Source organism: Larus michahellis, chromosome 23 (assembly GCF_964199755.1).
Source record: "Larus michahellis chromosome 23, bLarMic1.1, whole genome shotgun sequence".
NCBI classification, from domain to species: Eukaryota; Metazoa; Chordata; class Aves; order Charadriiformes; family Laridae; genus Larus; species Larus michahellis.
Genome location: NC_133918.1, coordinates 4,821,912 through 4,842,298, shown reverse-complemented (window position 1 = coordinate 4,842,298; position 20,387 = coordinate 4,821,912). Strand labels below are relative to the sequence as shown.

Here is a 20,387-nt window from a genome sequence, read left to right as displayed (position 1 = left end):
CGAGCAGGCTCGTCGCCGACGAGGAGAGGCTCGTTAGGTGGGCGCAAGGGGCGTTCAGTCTCCGGGGGTCAGTAACGAGACGTGGCTTTGCGGCTGAGAAACCACCCACCAGCTCTATTTGTACAGGGAGATGCACAAAAACCAGCGCAACGCCCTGTGAGACGGAAAAAAAGGGGGGTGAAACCAGGCAATTTGGGGTGACTCGGTGCAAGAACCGTCACATCTTCCCAAACACCAAACCCCTACGAGTGTTGCACCGGTCTCCCAGCTCCGGCAACAGCCACTCGGGGAAAAGCAGCCCCAACCGGGTGGTTTCCCAGTGTCTCCCCCCCCCGGTGCCGTGCTCGGTCACCCGTGGGTTCACGCCGCATGAGCGGCTGGCACGGCCTGTGCACGGCGGGCATCGGGAATTTACTCTTTGATCACCAACTCCGGTGACCCTTCTGGGCCCGGCGCAGCAGCCGCCCGTTTGATTCGCTTTCTGAAGGCTGAATCCCCGCTTGGAGCTAATGATGGCAAGGAGGAGGACGGCGCTAAGTGGCTTCTGCAGGGCTGACCCTGCCTGCTGCTCCCAGCGGCAGGGCACGGGGAACAGTGCGTGACTTAACAACAACGTAAGAAAAAAAAAACAGAGCAAAGCACTTCTGGAACAGGGTTATCAAGAGAAGTGGCTCAGGAAGACCAAGGCTGCTGTGCTGAAATAAAGGAATTAAACAACTTTTGCCAACACGACATCAACGACGTACGTGGGGAGCGCTGTAGCATCAGATTAGCTTTAACGACCCGATCAGCAGCAGCAGAGCCCGCTCACCCTGCCTCTAACGCCACGCTGGGACCAGGTCAGCGCCAGTGCCCCAAGGATGTCATACTGCGCACGTCTGGAAGCAAAACAGACTCCGAAAACGCCTCTGCCCCCCGGCAGCCTCCCCTACTCCTCCAGAAAACCCAGCCGTGAGCCGGGCAGCCCAGCGATGCTCCAGTCTCGGCAATTCAGGAAAACCAGCTCCGGCTTGTGCCGGCCAGGAACCAGCAGCACCAGCCCAAGAGGGAGAGACCAAAGGGATGGGTGTCCCCAGCTTCCCAGGAAAGCGCAGTTGTCACCGTGACCTTAATCATTTGTGCAGAAGCTTGGCCCTGCTGAAGACCCGCCAGATTTGTTATCGTTATTTCCCAATCTTCCACGATTACTGCCCGTGCTGATAAGCCAGCCCAAGCACAACAGCCCCCTGCAGGAGCTGTGGCGACTGTACGGAATGTGCCGGCACCCAGGAGCCGCCCAGCTCCGTGTGTTCACAAGGTGCTCTCGGGCTTTGATTTTTTCTCAGAATGAAGCCCTACTGCATTTACCGTTTCAAGCGTTTTTATTGAGAGCCAAGTCCTTGACCCTACGTTGTTAAGAAAAGTTAACAAAAGAGAATCAACACACCAAGTTATTCGGACTGAGGGAAAACAAACGCAAAAGAAACCAAACCGACCAACCTCAACCCATTTTCTCTAAGATGCTTGGAAGGAAGGAGATCTGGAACAGTCTTTCAGCCTATGAAAACCCACAGTAGAACCACCCTTTCCAAAAATTCAGCGATTAAAACTAAGGAACAAATGAGTTTTATTTTATTTACAGACTGAACAAGGAAAATTTGTATTCGTAGAGGGTCTTCTTATGACAACAAAATGCAAATGGCCTTCGACAAAATGTGTTTGGAGGTTCGGTTCTTCGTCACCCCAATCCACAGAAAGTGTGAGCGAGTCTCTAGGAAGCTGGGGGTGAACTTAGTGTTCAAGAAACCAAGAAACTTAAGAGTTCAAGAACGAGCTTGCCCTGCGCCCCTCAAGCCTTGCGGCCGTGCCCCACACCGATCCATGCCTCGTCTTCCACAGGGCAGAGGTAAACCACCTAGGCACTGGTTTTCCAACGTCACTTGAAGGTCAGACTATAATTTCGGCTTCATGACACCATCAGAACCCAGTTCTTCAGGGAACAATAGCCTGACAGAACAGCCGCCCCAAAAGCTGGGTCAGAGACAGTCCCTTGTTGTATTTGCAATTAAAAAAAAAAAGAAACTAAACAAAAAAACCACCCAAACCCCAGAGCAGCACAAGCCGCAGATCTGAATGACAGAGGATCTGCCGTCAGGCAAAAAAAAAATAAAATGCATTTCTTGTAACATGGCACTGAGCTAAACAGGAATGGAGTCCCTGAACTATTCCCACTGGTATCTTTGGTGCTCCCCTTCCGCCGTCGGCAGGGCACCGCGTAAAGATCTCCGCTCTCACCTCTCCGCTCTCCTCTCCGCACACCACCCAGGCCTCGTCACCACGCGGCTGTCATGACACTCGAGCGTGCAGTGAGTGGGCTCGCAGGCCCCTCTTCGGGGCAAGAGATGGCAACTGTGACTTCCATTAAGTTTTACAATATTAGCAAATAAGAGAATGATAACGCAGTTTCATAACATTTCACAGTAAAGTTACAATTGTTTTGAAAATACATTGTCCCAAAAACATTCTCAGTAGTAAGGTCGTCGCGGATTGTTCTGTGGGGAATAACAAGAGAAAATTAATCAGAATTGCTGTCTTCGTAGAACAATGAGCATCTGAGCTTAATTATCCGAAAAAGCCACTGAAACATGACATTTTTTGACAGTGAAACCTGAGGTTTCCCATCAAAAATTACAAATGCGGCTTTCTAGGTGTGTTGGCATGCTCAGTGTAACAGAGGCAAATGCAAACTTACAAGCCTTTGGCAACCAGGGAAACAATTATTCAAAATAAACCATGAATTCATGGACAATCCATCTGCTTCCTTTGTGCGCAGAGTCTATACTTTGTACGTACCAGCTAAAATTAAAATCGGGCTTTTGTATTAAAAGCAATCACAGCAAGGAAAATGGCGCATCCATGGATGTTTTGGCAGCGATAATCTGATTCAGCATGAGAACAGAGTCAAAGAGAAACTTTCCCAGCATTCGCTCTCTTGGCAAAGCGCTAGAAACACTCCCACCCTTCCAAGACACGCACAGAAGCCTCAATGGATTTGTCACTAGGTCTGCTCTGGTTTCGGAAGCACTTACCAATGGATTTGGTCGGAAGCGGTAGGCGAGCATCATTCGCTTACGGAATGCCTCGTACTCATCATCCTCCTTGGTCAGCTCGGCGGGACGATCGATGCCAAAACCAGCTCCGTCCACAGCAGTAGTTCCCCTGGTTGGAAAGAGGACACAAAGGCTCCGAGGTAAGGCGATGTGACAGATCACCTTCCTCTTCCCCAGAAATACCTGCTCAGAGCCCAGGGAACAAGCACCAGGGAGCACTGGGCATCCTCACACAGAGCGCGCTGCCTCGAGACGGACAGCTAATACCGAGCAGCTTATTGCATTTGCCACGTTTCTACGTTGCCCTTCCAAATCAATGAGGCTTGCTATTGTTAGATGAAGCAGTGGTGTCAACATATATTTGCTTAACCTTTTACAGCCAGACCAGAAATACCGTCTATGCTTTGGACGCCTCCCTGCTGAATGGCGCTCTGACTGGCAGACCAACTTTTGGCAATCAAATGCGTTGATTTGTACCGCACTGACTGGAGGTACACGGAACTGTTAAACAATGTGCCTGCCTCCCGTTCCTTCACTCCAGAACAGTCCAGAAGCGGAAGCAATTCCTTTCCATCTACAGTAGCACCTTCTTACCCATTCTGAGAACACCAGAGATAGCAGAGCCCAAGCAAATCACAACCCTTGTTCAACCCCGTGATGGACAGTAACTGCCTTCCTGCTGTTGTCTGTAAGCCTTGCTGTTTTGATTACAGCGATTTTTTATCACAGGACTTCTTTGAACCAATAAACATGTTGCCAGAGAGATCGTCTTGCGAAAGAGGAGCAGAAGTGCTTTGTAGAGATACTTTCTATTGTGCGGTAAACAAGCAACTGATATTTCTAAAAAGATCTAACGCTAAAAAACAATTCAGAGTATTTCCTATCCCCAATATTTGGTTTTGAAGTTCAGCATATGTTACCACCAGATGATCTACCTAAAAAGAGATGCTCATCTATTTTTGGAGAGAACTCTCATAAAGCTTTATTATACACAAAGTGTGATCAAATCAGAAAACTTCTGTGCCAAAGGGTGACGTCAAGACTGTTTCATGATCACGCACAAAGCTCTGATCTGGACTGAAACATCTTTCAGACGCGGGTCGAGCTGCAGCAATACTAGTAATCGCCTTTCACCCACAGCACACCGGGGATTAGCCAGCAGGCACCAACAGCGCTTCAGATGCAAAAGGCATGTTCTTTAATACTTCAATAAGTTTATGACTTTAAAGACATGACTTAATCCTCACATGCCCTGGGAGAGGCGAAGCGCAGACAAGTATCTTCATTTTATAGATGGGGAAACTGGGGAGAAGGCACCTCTCAGAAGAGCACACGACACAAACTGAGACTAGAAACAAAATACTGTTGGCTCAGATCATACCTCCTGCCTGAGATAAAGTAACAACCCCAGGCCTTGGGGGGAGGGAACCCCAAAGAAATCAGAACCCGTTTTTCTCCTTTCCTGCGAGGATTCCATATTCTGTTCAAGGGATGAATTACAGTCACATTCACCGCAGCTGCTTCCAGTAGGCTACCGGAGCATCAATTACCAGACCAAGAGGAAAGGACTAAATCAATAGTAGGAGAATTCTGCTTACTTGCTGACGGGGTTTTTAATCCCCTGTCCATCGGAGCCAAGTCCCTCGCCTTCCTTCCAGCCCATCTTCATTAGCATTTGATAACCTATGTTTTCCACAGTCAGTTTGAACTCTTTGTATTCAGAATAATCGGGCTCCCGTCCTTCCTGCAGAGACACAAAAGGTAGCGTTGGTTATTTTTTATATGCACCCACCTTTGTGGGTCAGAGGAGGGGAAAACCAGCTTCAGCTACTCAAAGTTAGGACGGTTCTGGCAAACAATTAATAACTAGCATGACTTCTTGGGATTCCAGTTCTGCAACACCACAGAGAAGAAAGTGGGTAAATGATAAAGCACTGCGCAGCCCTATAACATAATCTGCAAGAAGCAGGGAATGCTACTGCGAGATTAAGCTGAGAAATATTTAGCTCCTGAATTTAAAATTGCTCACTGGATCAAGCTTCAGATACGGTTCTTATTTAAGCCAGGATCTCCAGGGAACGTCAGACCCCGTGCTGGTTACACGAAAACATTATGAGGGATGTGCCAGCATGAAGAAGTTCTACAGTTTAGGAAGAATTGGCAGGTATTGAAGTGCTTTGCATAAGCTTTTTGCAGACTTTTTATTTTCACTTTTTTATTCACTTTATTTTTCACTTTTTCACTGAATAAAAACCGCAAGTTTTCCTTGCTTGGCATCAGCAACCACTTACTCGAAACAGGAACTGCAGACAAATGGTGGGTAGTCCGAGATGTCTGTCTGTAATTTCAGCAAGCCCCCAAATACCGGCCCAATTGTCTGTTCTCTAATTTGCTACAGCCATTTCTCTGCAAAGAGCAAAAAACCTGACCCCTTGTTTCCTCCAGAAGCAACGGAGGTCCCGGCAGAAGTGCCTGAAGGCTGCAAGGTAGCTAACTGCTGTGAAAAGGGGCCAAGCACGCTTGAGATCTCTCCCTCCCTGCTACGGGATGAGCCTGAAGCACTGCCACCGCCCTGCGAAGTGTCCGCTATTTCACCTTCAATGCCTTGAACGTCTCCATGAATTTCTCCAGCTCGTCAGGTGGAAGAAAGTCTCCGATGAAATGTTTCCCTCTGCCCATCTGGGTCAGCTGCTCCGCCCACTCTGCCCAAGAGCACAGATGAGAGAAACCAGCAATAAGGCAGCGTTCTTTGACTCGGAATTTCAGCGGGTTTGTGAAGCATAAAGCCTCCCAGCAACAGAGGGTTATTATCTCCACTCAACAGGCAGGGAAGCCATGGCACAGACCAGTGAAAAGCGACCCTGCAGCTCCCAACGCCAACGTGATCTCAGACATCTCCCTCTGGAGGCCTCTGGGCAACCACAGAGCAAGACTTGCGTGGCAGCTCCCTACACACCTCGCGTCTTGTCCATCTCCATGCGTCGAAGCTGGTGCTCCCACGTTCCCAGCTCACTGTCCACCTCTTCATCGCTGTCGTAGCCATGTTGGTGCTGCTGAATTGCCTTTTCCCACATCATCTGCATCTCCTGCATGGCTCGCTTGTGCTTCATGATCATATCATACATCTGCTGCATCTGAGGGAAGAGATGCAACAGCGCACTCAATAAAACAACCCGTTCCCAGGAGCAGGGTCTGCCACAGAGTTCTGCGGCAGAGCCCGCACCCGCCCAGCTGCGGTACAGAATACGGGTTATGACAACTACAAATCCCACCAGGCAGCGCTGCTGTTTGATCTGCTCCGCTCCCTTCGCAGATCAAACAGGAGCATTATGTGCTGGTTCTTCCGACAGAAGTACCTTGCTATGAACACTGAGGACTGCTGCCATCTGAGCAGCCCCACACAGTTTAAACATCCCCCTCACGGTCTCACAAAAGCTAATTCTGCTTTCATCCCCCCCCAAAACTTGCAAGTAATCACTCACCTTCTCCCCGCTGCTGGAGCAATACATAAGCAGCTGCAGATGTGACACAACAGACCTTATAGATTTTGGGTTTTAGTTCGGTAGGACAGCAATTGGCCGCCTTAATTCATATTCCCCAAAGTCCTCTAATATTTCTGCTGACTGCAGCACCACATGATTCTTAGGCATTCAGCACAAATCCTCGAGATTTATTTGTGGGCCACTGGGAAAGTTTCTTTGCTATCTCCACCTCCATTTTCCCAGCTAACCCGGCCATGTTGCGACGCAATATGCTGGTACACAAATGAATTTGGAAATCATTTCAGGGCATTACCTCCTGCTGCTCCTTCAGCTGCTTCTTCTGGGCTTCGGAGAGCTCTGTCACGCCCACCAAACCAACCGGTTTCCCTTTTTCATAACCAAGACCCTTGAGGTCCTGAACTGTAACAAGCACATGTTAAAAGACTTTCAAAAATCTGAGACAGCTGTTGAGACCAGCGAAACCGTATCTCAAGATCCCCACATGAAGTTTTACACTTACTTCATGGTTCCAAGCATTGAGACGCCTAACTGAATAACAACTGCCTGGTAGGATTTAGGAACCAGAGGAGCAGGAAGAGCCACCGGGTCGCACCTCCTTCTCCAGCCAGCTCAGAGAATTCCCTCCCTCTGGTCCAAGGCTCTGCCCATACCACGTTAGCAGACTTGCAAACCGCCTCTCGCATCCTCAGAGGTCACGCTGCATGGCAATCTGCTACGCCATGCTTTAAAAATCATTCCTCTTTAAGATTAATTCTCTTCATAAGGCTTCCTCATGAACCTCATGAACCCCAGCCATTGCGAAGAGCGATACTTAATTATTCAGAACTGAGTCACAAGCAGATCTGAGCCTGTCAGCATATTGCCCAATCTGCACACGTAAGTGTCTCCTGATTACTATGTAAACAGCTACTTCATTCAAAATGAAAAGCAAATGACCACATTAGAATAAAGACATGAGCATTATGCTGCTTTTGGAAGTTGCCATTCCCCAAGGAGATTTTAGTTTCTAATCTACAGGCTCAAGAGCAGCATTGCCGGGGATGTTGCCGCTGCTTTCAAAGAGGGGGCACTTTAAGTCTCTGCTTGACAATCCCATTGATGTACCCTCCTTTTTCTCCAGCATTCCCTTTTGGATGCTCCTCCTTCGGAATGATTTTTGCTGTTTTATCAGATAAGCTCTGAAATTAGACATTAACATTATCTGGGCAGGGCACCTACTGATTTAAAATGACACTCTAAGTTCAAAGGGCGAGTTAAAGGAAAGGGGGGGGAAAGGAAGCCTACTTGTAATTGCTACACCATGAAAGAAAATAATAGAAACATTGCTGGGGCTGCAAAAAGAGAGATTTACAAGGGAGATTGCCTTGTAAACTTGGTTCATAGATATGTAACAGGGCTGGCAGCTCCCCTCTGAAGCACCTCCGAGCTAAGATCCTAACAGTTAAATATTTAAGGGATTAAAAGAAGACACACAACCGCACTTGAAAGAGTGTTGCATTTTTCAATACAAGGAAAAGGATTTCTTCCTAATGACTGCAAAAACCTCCATTTGAATGTAAGTCCAGACTACAGTTAAATGATGCTTCATTAATTATTCATTATCTATTAATTATGAAGCCAGATAATAATAAGATCATTGTTCATGACACCCAATGTCTATACAGCATGCTAATTAGGCCCCAGGGGTCGTCTTCTCCCTTCCTCTTATTCGCACTCAGGGCAATTGATCTGAGCACTCTTATCTCCCCTCCTTTCCCCGCATGCTTTCGGCTGAGCACGCCAGGATTGGAAAGCGGTTTCCTTAACTCCAGCCTCCCGAGGAGAACATAAACCAGAGCATCCACCCTCCCTCGCACAGCTACAGCCTCTGCACATTCGCGCCGGGAGTCAACTCTGCAGGAAGAGTTATGTAAAACACTGCAAGAGGCTTTCCGAGAGAAGGGAAGCAAGAAGCCGTGTGACACTAGGCTTGGTGCTAGGATATGCACTTTCAGCTCCCAAGAAATAAGAACGAATAGGAAAATAAACCTATCTATTATTGATAAACTGCCCAATTTTTGTCTCGGAGAGCACTGAGATTTGGAGACGGTTTTCATGAACACACTACGCCTGTTCCACGGAAAGAAGAATCTGGCCCCGAACGTTATGTGGGACTGGGGCACTTCAGCATCAGCCCCAGTGAAAGATTCACCTCCTATCTCAGGGCATGGGAAAGCTTTCGCTGAATGCACCGAGGAAGACTCTCTGCCCTTCACAGAGGTCAGCAGCTCTTTGGCTTAGTTCTGAATTGCATAAACACTCAGGCTAAGAGCCAGGCATGGCTCTAGAGGCCCCGCGAGCTGGTGGCTTGCCAGCATCTATAACCACCTTAAAGGAGAAAGGTGAGGCTGTACCATCTTCTTTTAGTTCCCAGAAAGCATATGCCACTGCTCCTTCTTGTGCTAAAACTACATCTGGTTTGGTCTGACCGTTCTGGTACCTCGCAGACTTTACGCTGAGAGATGCTGAAAGTCACCGCAGAAATTTAGCTCTGGGGGATATTTTTGTAGGCTTGGCCCAAAGTATCACAACAGAGGCAAAGCGGACAGAAAAAGCGAAGCTCCACCCCTAGCCCACACCTGAAGATAGAAAAGTCTATTCATAAATAAGATCAGTCAAGGAATTTGCATAAAAATAGATAAGATTCGCAAGTTCCTTACACTGGTCTAGCACCAGGCAAACACCAACCAAAAGATAAGGAGTTGCTTCTCAGTCATGTTCAGCAGGCCTGGGAAAAAGACTTTTTTTTTTTTTTGCCTTGAATGACATCAGCTTTGCCTACAGGGTTAATGGTGCAGTCTATCTGCAGCATTGGCAGAAGACTACCTGAAGGTTTATCCCTTTCCCACATGCCCAAAGAGGAGCTTGTTACAAGAGGAGTGAACGTCCTTTAAGGACAGCAGGAGAAACCCCAATACAGAAGTGCCTGGTTTTTTTGCTTCCTAAGTCTGAAGATCTTACTCAATTAAAGCTAATCAGTCCCAAACCAATCCCTTATTAGGTTTCAGCAAATTCTAATGACAGCCTGTAATTTCCCATTAGCCCACAGAGTACACTAATCACAGTATCTCTGCTCTGTTCAGCTTTCCAGATGTATTAGTCCCTGCAGTAAAGTGTTTTGATACAAATACACTTAAGAGGAATTTGTTTCTGTCCAAAAGGGCTACACTTTCTCCTTTCCACGATACTGATTTATTACTAAGAGAAGACAGGAAAAGAATGAGAACAGTCCTCTACTAAATCCAAAACAATTGCTAAGGATAAAGGACTAAGACATAGATACTTCGGTACCAAAGTGTACTGTGCAACTCTAACCTTCCACAGGACCAGGGGTGTCATCTGGAATTCTCTTCACCTGTCAGGTTGAAGATGTCAATTCTAAAAAGGGATTAGTCCATCTGAACTGATAAAAAAAAAAATCCTTCCCCCTGCAGAGCATTAACAGCGCATTAACGGCTGATTTGTTATGCCTGGCAAATTGTTTGCTGTCCTTTTCTTCTACTTGACACAAAGCCCTGCAGAAAGTGAGCGTGAACACAAGGAGCATGTCTCTGTCTAATTAAGGGGAGGCTGAAAGAGCCAAGGGAGATTTCAGCAGGAAGCATGCTGGAATGAGCACATGGATACCCTTGCAGCCCCCCCACTGCAGCAGGAGGTATTAAGACGGAATCTGATGCTTGTTTTGATAGCGCCTGCCCAGCTTCATCATCGAAGCTTCATTACTGTCTGCAAGAAAAAAAAAAAAAAATACTCTAGAGGTACAAAATCAGGAAAGGCTTTTGCATCCGATTTCTGCCTTACTATGAGCAGCAACTCAAGGTCAAATGAAGAAGCCATCCATGCTGGTATCTCGTCCTGTACATGTGAGATGTAGAGCCAAGACTTCTGCACAGCGCTGTGATCAGAAGATGGAATTACATAGGAACTTCTCTTCACCTACATTCGAAGTGCTGGATTAGGAGACAAGAGTCCTTCCTTCCTGACCTCCACAGAATCAACAGACCCCACAGCACACAGGCCAATCCTATGTCTTACCCCAGCCTAACAATCAAAGCTATTAGCGGCTGAGCAATTATCTCCTCTAAAATCCAGCCAAAGCAGAAGACCCACAGACTTGCCAGAACAATGAACTGTACAGGATGACCATGGCTTGAAAATTATCTGTGGTCTCACCCTGCAGCTCAGAAAATTATAGCTTGTTTTCTATTACTTGTCCCACTTCATCTGTTCTGCTATTGCTTTTTGAAAAAGGTCCTTATTGAGACAGGTGCTTATTACTATTCCTGTGACTCCAGCCTCATACTATTAATTCTCTCAGTTTGCCAACACCAATGCCTCACATCTTCTCTTTCTCCTTTTCACATCCTTTCCCCGCACCACGCTAATTGGGCAAAGGACTCAGAGATGCCATCTTAAATATCTGCATTCACCTGTTGTCCTTGAGTGACTCAGTTTTTGTATGCATCTCTAACCGCCTGCCTAATTACTGATCTGCACACGCACAGATGGGCCACCAGAGTTCAACCTCCGAGAGCTCCCTAGAAGTGCCTCGACTGGAAGAATTATCTTCCAGCCCTCGAAGAGAGCTGCAGCCCCTGGGTGAACTTGGCAGGTGAAGTAACAGCAGCATGAGCCTCAATGCTGGCTGAGGACTGCGAACCCCGTCTATAATCAAAGGAACTGAAATGGGTATAAATTGGAACTGGAAGTTATCCTTGCGTCTGCTGGCATTTGGGGAACAGCTTTTCCCATTTAACCTTCTGATCAGTCAGAGCGAGATGGAAGTGCTGCCCAGGGATTTCATCCTACCATGGGGAATAAGCACAGTTCAGCCTTTGATATTTGTTTTCTGACAGACTCTCTTCCTGAAGTGAAATAGCCCTAAATAGTGTAGAGGCTGAGGCTGTAATGAGCTATAGCACAGCAGGGTTTTAGATACAGCTGGAGAACGATAAGATCCAATCCCTGGTGTCAGCGAGATAAAGTGGTTTATCTGGGTTTCCACGCAGGGGAGAGTTAGCTGCTAGACCTAGCTGAAAGATAGGGGGCTGGCAACCACAGAGATTACAACAAGAGGTAGACGTGTCGGGCTTTCTGTTTACAAAGCCAGCTGGGCTAAGGCAGAATGGACTCCCCAGGAAAAGCAGTTATTCAACACAATACACAGACCCACTCACCTGAAAGAGGGGAGGGAGAATCCAGCTGTTGGACAAGCTGTGGGAGGGGCAATTCAACCTTGTCCTCCTCTGGCCCCCACCTGCTCTTCCGCTTCTTTTTAGTAGTGCCTGTAGCTGTAGTTGTTGTTGCAGCAGTAGTTGTAGCCGTCTGATCAGGTGGAGTCGTAGAGGATGATGGTGAAGGTGAGGGCAAGGATGAGGGCACGGGCAAGGGAACAGGCAGGGGCGAAGGAACAGGCAAGGGTGAGGGCAGAGGAGAGGGAACGGGCAAGGGCAAGGGCAAGGGCAAGGGCAGAGGAGAGGGAACAGGCAAGGGCAAGGGCAGAGGAGAGGGCAAGGGCAAAGACGGTAAGCACAAAGGCGACGGTGATGCCTCAGGACTGGTCTTCCTTTTCAGACTGGGCTCTACAGGCAAGGGGGCACACGCAGTGCTGCTTTTGGCCTTACGGAACTCCTCCAGCTTCTGCCGGTAATACTTGTAGCCTTTGCTGTTTGGTTCATATAAAAACCTATACAGAAATAAAAAAGAAGAAAAAGTTTCGATGTAACAGCCACATGCAGGGGTTGGGTACAGCACAGCTTGGCCAGGGCTTTTCTTTCCTGCAATGCTCTTGCACAACTCGCCTTCCCACACACTCCTTGCTCTCCAGCACCATCCTGTGTGTACGTCTGTGCAACGCAGGCTCTGCGTGCTCTTGCAAGGTAGGCTGCAAGCCTTTGGGATTAGGAAGCGTTATTTCCCATTCACGAGCAAACCACAGCTATTTTTGGTGCCAAACAAACACACAGGACTAAAAAGGATCATGTTACATTTGTGGAAATGCAAGGTCCTCCCCCAGAATTCACCTGCCTTCCAGAACACGTTTGGAAAAAGCAAAAGGGCTCCAACATGTCAGGTTTCAGTTCACAGGAGAAAACAAACATTCCGGTCTTACTAATGGGAACACCAAACCACTGCCTAAAGAAACTGCTCCCAGCCCTCTATTCAAGCTGGAAGCATTGACATTACCAGTCTGCCCAATTACCCCATGACTCCGCCTTCTGTTCCCTCATACACAAGAAAAACATTGCTTTATTTGCTACCCCTTCCAGAAATAGGCATCTCTGACCTTCTGGGTAAAATAAAACTCCTTAGTCTCTGTGGGAAGAACATGAACAATCCTCAATCTAGCAGCTACGCAAAAAAAAAAAATCAATACAGTCATGTTTGTTACAAACACGTTATCTTTTTGGGCTCACTCCAGTTTAAATACTTCACACAGAAAACTTGTCTATTCCTAACTCCTCTACAATTTTCCCTTTTTAGAGGAGCAGTTTAATACCTGATATAACATCTCCTGGGGGATAGTGCCTGCTCCCACAAGAAAACATAAGAGATGATGGGCCTTTCCCATCTACCCCTGCACAACATGCGCAGGCAAACACAAACAGCTCTGGGACGTGTTTAAAACTCACTAAGTGTGGTGTTGCATCCCCCTCCATTGGAATAACAGCACTAAGGATCGCTTCAGGAGCGAGCAGAGGGCAGCACAGGACCCTCCCTACAACAAACCTGATGAAATCCTAACAGAGGCGATAGCGTTTAACTTGACCGTGCTCAGGTGGGATCACAGCAGTGCTTTAAAGTAAATAATGAAGCAGCTCAGATATTAGCACATCTGTCTAATGTAATTCACAACAGAAGGGGAGTACCCCAGAGGGCCAGAAGGCAGCCAATAAAACACCAAAATATCAGCAACAAAATAAGGCTTGCTGAGCCCCGCTTCATTTCCAGAGAACGCACCAAATTGTTTGTAAGAGCAGAAAAATACAACACAAAGTAGAGGCATATAACGCCACAGAACACCAAAGGGAGGCATTAAACAGCTGCCAGTGAGCACTGAAGAGCACAATTCACATCGGAAAGGCTGAAAAAGATATTCCAAAGGGGAACCTAATGGTGAAGGAGCGCTACCTGTGCATTAGTGAAGATGCTTTGTAAAGTGCAACCCAGGAAATTAATTGGACAGCAGCGCTACGAGTGGTGGATGGGGGCCCACACCAAAACATAGCTATAGGGAAAAGTATAAAGGTTAGAAATATACTGTCACGTTGGAACCGAAAGCAGGGGAGGAAGGGTGGAAGTAATAAATTAATTTGGGGGGAAGCAATCGATTCCTCTCTCTGTGACTTCCTTCAAACTGTGAAGCTTGAGAACGTAAAGGCACAGCAGGGCACTGTCCTTTGTAACTTCTGACTTATCACAAGATTGCCTATTATTTCCCCTTCAAAAAAACCAAACCCAAACCTATCAAAGCGCCCCCCACCCCCCCGCCATTACACCCCGCAGCAGGTTTCTTCCTTTACCTGAAAGCATGGTTCTCTCGGTTGTTCTGCAAGGCAATAGCTTCCACCTCGGGACCCCCGTCTGCTATGAACCTGGCCAGTTTCTCAGCAGAGTTCTTTGTCTCTTCGTCGTCTGGGGGTGAAACTTTAAGCAGGCTGTCAGTACTGGGCCCAACTCACACAAGCAACAGTCAAAGCCTATCTGTTCTAAGAACCCCAAGAGCAGAATAAGGGCAAAAGGTCGAGTTTAATTTTTAGAAACATTACACAAAAACAATCATAGAGTTTATATCACAAAAACATGATATTGCATAAGGCGGTACAACAACTTTGTAACCAGAGGAGTGCCCATTCACACATCAGCTTCCTCTGTGCCAGGAGCTAGATGAGAGCAGATTAACAGACAAACCAGCTTTTGTCTTCAAAGACGGAAGAAACACTGTTCTCTCTGCTGCAGAGGAAGTTTGTTTCTTCCCCGTGTCAGGCACTTTTCCAAAGGGTTACACCTCAGCACCCACAATCATCTCTAGTCAAAGACTTTGCCACTGACGTCCCCAGGAGCAATGGGAAGGCATTAGAAAAAATAGCAAATTAACGCTGCTCCGTAATCTCACTTGTACCTACTGTCACCACACATCTGCTGGCCATTTTAGGGGAAGGTCATAGGCCAGAGGAAATTCTCCAAGGAATAGTGCCAATCCTCACCTGGAAGAGATGCCTACTGCTGCCTTAGTCCAAAGGCACAGAGAAGGCTCTGACCATTAATATTTCAAGCGTATTTGATGTTTATAAGGAGGCGGGCAAATAGGTTATTTAGCCAGACAGCCTTATCTGACCTTTGCTACCTGCACAGTACCAGTGCCAGTACTCCAGTGTGCTGACACAGGACCAGGAGGCAGAAGACACGATTATAAGCCATAGACAAGTCATAACCTTTCCTTGCTTTAATATTGCACACCTGTAAAGTATGGATAATACTGCTTAGCTTCCAAACTGTGGTATCAGTTAGTTGATATTGGTAACAAGTTCTTTCAGCCTACAGTTTATTATGTCTGAGCTGTTAACTCATCAGCGTGACAGCTAAATTGCATTAAGGCTCCTTTCTTCAGCAAAAGAAGCTGACACAGAGAGGCTGAGCGATTCGCCAGGGCCACGCGCAGGCTGGACAAGAAGCGATAAATGCCTGGCCCACAGACCACACTTCACCCACTAAATCATTTCCTTCTCTTAACGCAGTTAATCAGATTCCACTGCTCACACCACCTGTCTGTTGGCAGATCATCCATTTCTGCTGTTTTCCCCACCTGAAAACACAGTCCCTTAACTTGCATGGACTCACGTCCCAAGCAGAAAATAAAAGCTTCAGATAAGGAAGCAGCAGCAGAAATGGGGATTATGTTCAACAACCAAATCATCTTCATTTATAACAAATCAAATAAGAACATTTGACAAAAAACAATTTTCCTAAATGCATTTTCAGGGCTGAAACGCTTTCCAGAACACACACAATGGAGAATCATTTCCATTCACTTTAAGGATTTTGGAGAAATAGAAGGGATATCTCTTTCAATAGCCCTTCCCATAGAGCATGGCATAGCATGCTCTGGGCTTGGGAAACAACCATTTTGGCACAAGAGTTTGACGCCATCATGGTGATGTTTGATCACCGTCTCCTTCCATTTTGAAGTTTTATGTACAGGTAGTGGATTGACAGCCGAATATCCACTCCAACTGTTTCCACAACAGACCTAACAAGAAGTTACAGAGAGTAAAGAAGTCAATTTTGACTTATTCAATTCATATTCTCCAGATCCCGCTCTTAATTACCTTTCTGAGAAGAGGATGCCTGAGAACTTTGATTCTCTTTTCTTATCTCTGCCACTTTCTTTCTGTAGTAAAGGAATTCTCTGCTGTTCTTATCATGCAAAAACCTAGGGTGGAGATGGAGGAAAAAAAGGCAAAAAAACATGCATCAGCAACAAGTATACACAAACACTGATAGTGTGGGATATAAACAGCTCAAGCCAAAAAAATAAAAATAGATAAATTACTCAGATTGCATTTAAAATGTGGACTACAAAGTCTTCAGCATGTGTAAATACACATAGCTTTAATCTATGGACTTGCATCCAAATTTTTTGCATCACTTGAAGGGAAATAAATAACGGTCTCTCCTGATACAGGAGGGAACCCTCTGTCCGCAGCCACACAGCGGGTCAATGGTAGGGGAGACACAACCGGTCCCGAGATCCAGTCCAAATTACTCGCAACAAAGCTCGAATCCACCAAACGATAATTAAACCAAACATATTCACAAGAACTATACAGACAAGGCTGATGTTTTTCTCCTACAAAGAGACAGCGTTCTGCTTTGGAAGACAAGAGTTATCACCACACTTACGAAAAAGCTGGGTTATCCTTGTAGTCTTCCATAGCGACCTTCTCTAATTCTGGTCCCCCTTCAGCCACGAACCTAGCCAGCTTTTCCACCACTTGCCGGGTCTCCGCATCCTCTGGGGGTAAAACTTTAAGCAGGCTGTCAGTACTGGGGTTCAACTCACACACCAAACAGGCAACAGGTACATTACTTCTAAGAACCACGGCGGCAGACAAAAGTAGAACGGGAATGGGAAGAAAAAGGATGAAATGGGGGACCCAGTCTTACACAGCGGTACAAATTACAATCCCTAGGTTACTGTCTCAGCCTCTGCACTCCCCTAGTAGAAGTTAATAGTTTGTCTAGATTTTTCCTACAGGGAAAAGCCTAAGATTTGGATCACCACAGCTTAGGGTGCAACTTCAATTGTAGCATGTTTGCTTCTGACAATTCTACTCCACACAAAACACACGATGGGGAGGAACAGGAATTTGGTTTGTCTTTTTTAACCACCACATTGCTCACTAAAGATGACAGATTCCAGCTCCCAAGACATCGCTCTGTACCCAGACAGCAGAGACAGATTGTGTAGCTGGAGCATATAGTTCTTCCGACTGGCATATGCCCATGTCTCAACCCTCACTTGGAGGGAATCCCACCAGAGGTAAGAAGAGAGCTCAGTCTCCAAGGAACTGTTCTGGCTTCTGTGCCAAGAAAGGAACCCACTAACACTGAGAGCGATTACAGAGCTGATGCAGGACACATTCAACAGGAACTAAACACAGGCATTTGTCTAGACAACGATATTTTGGGTAGGGCGCTGAACAAAGAGCACACAGGAGCAGAGCGCTCTACACTGCTCTAGACTAGATTCAGACCCACAATCTTTAAATTAAGGGTCCATATTCTACCAATGGCTATTTCTCACAATCCTGTACTGCATTTCACGCTTAAGTTCAGACTGGCTAAGATTATGCTCTTATAAATCCCACCAGAAATAGCTAGACACGGTTTTGTAAACCTATAATGAAATAAATTATGACACAAAGCTTAGTGTGACTTATTTAGCAACTCCAATCTAATTTTATACTTGATTAATACACACGCATGAAATTCAGATTATTAAGCAAATCTGCCTTCTGGCTTCCTAACCTAGGCTATCCAGAGAAACTTGGTTAAGTGCTGCAATATCCTTCACTGGTTTTCCATCCTACTTAAAGCAGGCAAGACCTAGAGGTGAGATTCACTAATGAAACTTTGAAGAGAGGCAGGAACTTTGATTTTTACCTGCTCATAGTTCCATGCCTTACATGTAATCTTATTTATTAACACATACAATTTTTCCCCCTGCACAGCCACAGCCAAACTGAGCACTTTTTGTTTTCTATCATTTAAAAAACTAGAATTCCACTTTAAATACAAGCATTATATCTACATAGATTCTAGAGAACTTGGTACTAGCCATAACAGATTTCAATTGTACAACAGCAGAATTCTTAAGCAAACAATCAAGCTCCATTAAGAGCAGAACATATTTCTTCTATACAGATTATTTTTTACAGGGATATATAGACTGGTGAGGCACTTGCCTTGAAAACTCAGAAAATAAATCTTCTAGGCACAAAACAGACCCAGTCTAGCTAAAGTGAGTGACCCATCTCCCGTATCGGGCTCAGGCCGGATCACTAATATCTAACAGCATTCAGACCTTGGGTTTTCTGCTGCAGCTGGTTTGGAGGAGTCCACCAGCATTAACCGCTGTCATTTATATTTCATGAGGCAGAAGTCTGCACACAGGAACTGTGCTAAGAATATCAATCCACAGCATAAGGAGAAAAAATCCAACCCTCCACTGGGGAAGAGCATTGAGGGAATCCTCTTCCCACACTCAACTCCTATCACTAAGGTAAGGGGGGACCTGCCCCCCAAAACAAACAATGTAGTACAAGGTGCCATTTACCTTTAATTTCCAACCACTGCTCATAATCTTCCTCCTCATCTTCATCTGGCGACTGAAACACACTGAGGCGGTTAACGACTGGGCTCTGTTTGGAATGCGAGTAGTTCTTCGCTTGGTGCAGCATGCTGCTCAGGACCTGACCGGGGCGCTTCCCAAACAGCATAGGTTTCTTCCCAACGTTTGATGCAGAAGCGTTTGCTGAGTTATTAGTAGAACTCGGGGGAGGTTCTTAGAAAAGAATGAGGGGAGAATAATTCCTGTGCATCCTTACTGTTTCAATCTCAGACGGTTACAAATAACAACTCAGGCAGTAACACAGCTGCAACAGGCTGTTATTTTCAGAGTAAGTTAAAGACATTGACTGGTAAAAGCTGTGTAATGAAAGGAAAGCTGTGATGATTTTTACAACGCGAGATTGAAGCTAGAAGAGAGATGCTTGTCTTTGCAGTACCTAAATAGGGGAAGAGGGCAAACCTCCCTATCGCATCTCGAAGAAAGACTTTAATCCAAATTCAAAGGGGTCATTGTTGCTTTAGAACTTACTCGTACTAGTAACAGCTCATAGCAGGGTTTCTAAAGCGAACATACATGGAGGCAGCTCACACAAAGCTGGTATCACCAGAAGGCAGGCCTCCTGTTTCTCAGAAGTCGACCTACCAGTACTCGACTTTTCCTTCTGCAGCTTGAGAAACTGCTGGAGGAAACTGCCATCATTAACAAACTTGTTGGAAACACAGGCTTCATTGTCAGTACCGTCATCTCTGAATAGAAAAAGAAAAGTCGGTGATGGTACTCATCATCCTCCCCAGCTCCCCATTTATTGCGAACAGAAAACAAGACAAACACTAATGATTATTAATTTCTCTCATCTAATGCTGAGAACACACCTGCTTTTCAAACGCAGAACCATTCAGCCTGCTGCTTACAGCATTTACCCACGCTCTCCACCTGGTTCCTTTACTACTCTGCTGAAACAGGATTTCTACCTCGCTCTGTTATGCGCCCTGCTTCCAAGAATCTCAGGCAAGCATTTAGCTGGAGAATTGCATTAACTCTTAGGTGTCGCAATTATAAGAAAGGTAACAAATAGGAAGCAGAAGAAAAGTGTAATAATATCCTGTTAAAAATATGATTGCTGTTGGCACCAATCTGTTCTTGCTAGTGTCTGAAAAACCTGGCTAGATCAATTAAGGTGCGACTACCCTATTCCAACATTTACTCAATTATCAATTTCAACTCTCTCAGTGTTCGCCTCTGAGAACCAGAGATTTGTACAGCTCATCTCTTCGGTTTCATGCCTGGTCTCTGCCAGCAAAGCTCACGCCTAAAAGCACCGTAATTCACACATACTCTCCCAACAGAGGCAGCTGCTGTATGCTCAGGTAGTTCTGCCTCGCTTGCTGCTCCAGCCTGGCCTCGATTTCTCTCTTTTTCTGCGCTATCAGCTCCTCCTGGTGAAGAATATTCACGTTTGTCTTGGCGGATTTGGACTGCGCGACCCCAAACCACCGACTCGCTTTCCCTAAGGGAAGAGAGGGATAAGAATTAAAGCTGCGGCCTTTGGGGCCTCCCCGGGACGGGGGGGGATGATGCCGCGGCCCTGCCCCGGGCACACACACACCCACACCCCCCCTCCCCACCCCCCGCCCCAGCTCACTGCCCTCACAGCGGCGGGGAGGCCGACGGGCCCGCTAGGCCACCACTCCCGCGCTGCAGCCGGTTACCAGGCCACGGGGGAAGCGGGGAGGGGGGAATCAGCGACCCAGGGGCGGCGGGGCAGGGCCCGGGGGCACAGCGGGACCGGCGGTACCTGGTGCATCTCTGGGGTTGTCCATTTTGGAGCTCCCGTCCCACGATGCACCGCGGCGGGCGGGGCGGGCGGTGCGAGGCGGCTCTGCCGCAAAGCCCTCCGGGAGT

At 46.7% G+C, this 20,387-nt stretch overlaps 1 protein-coding gene across 3 annotated transcripts; it reads right to left on the bottom strand.

The window, feature by feature from the left end:
* Positions 1-1,589: 1,589 nt before the first annotated feature.
* Positions 1,590-20,340, bottom strand: SUGP1 (SURP and G-patch domain containing 1). 3 transcript variants are annotated; one of them, XR_012584452.1, is made up of 15 exons: positions 20,281-20,340; positions 19,821-19,992; positions 19,128-19,231; positions 18,471-18,698; positions 16,535-16,658; positions 15,961-16,064; positions 14,155-14,278; positions 11,809-12,317; positions 6,885-6,991; positions 6,046-6,223; positions 5,685-5,791; positions 4,688-4,833; positions 3,069-3,198; positions 2,275-2,531; positions 1,590-1,986 (listed from the first exon to the last, which is right to left on the bottom strand). XR_012584452.1 is itself a non-coding variant. In XM_074565468.1 (14 exons), exons 1-14 carry the CDS (start codon positions 20,303-20,305, stop codon positions 2,505-2,507), a joined length of 2,085 nt encoding a protein of 694 aa, XP_074421569.1. In that variant the 5' UTR covers positions 20,306-20,340; the 3' UTR covers positions 1,590-2,504. The 3 variants fall into 3 exon arrangements, 2 of the variants coding, with proteins under 2 accessions (XP_074421569.1, XP_074421571.1); XM_074565468.1 differs by having other exon boundaries at positions 1,590-2,531; XM_074565470.1 differs by having other exon boundaries at positions 1,590-2,531; positions 14,155-14,266.
* Positions 20,341-20,387: the final 47 nt, after the last annotated feature.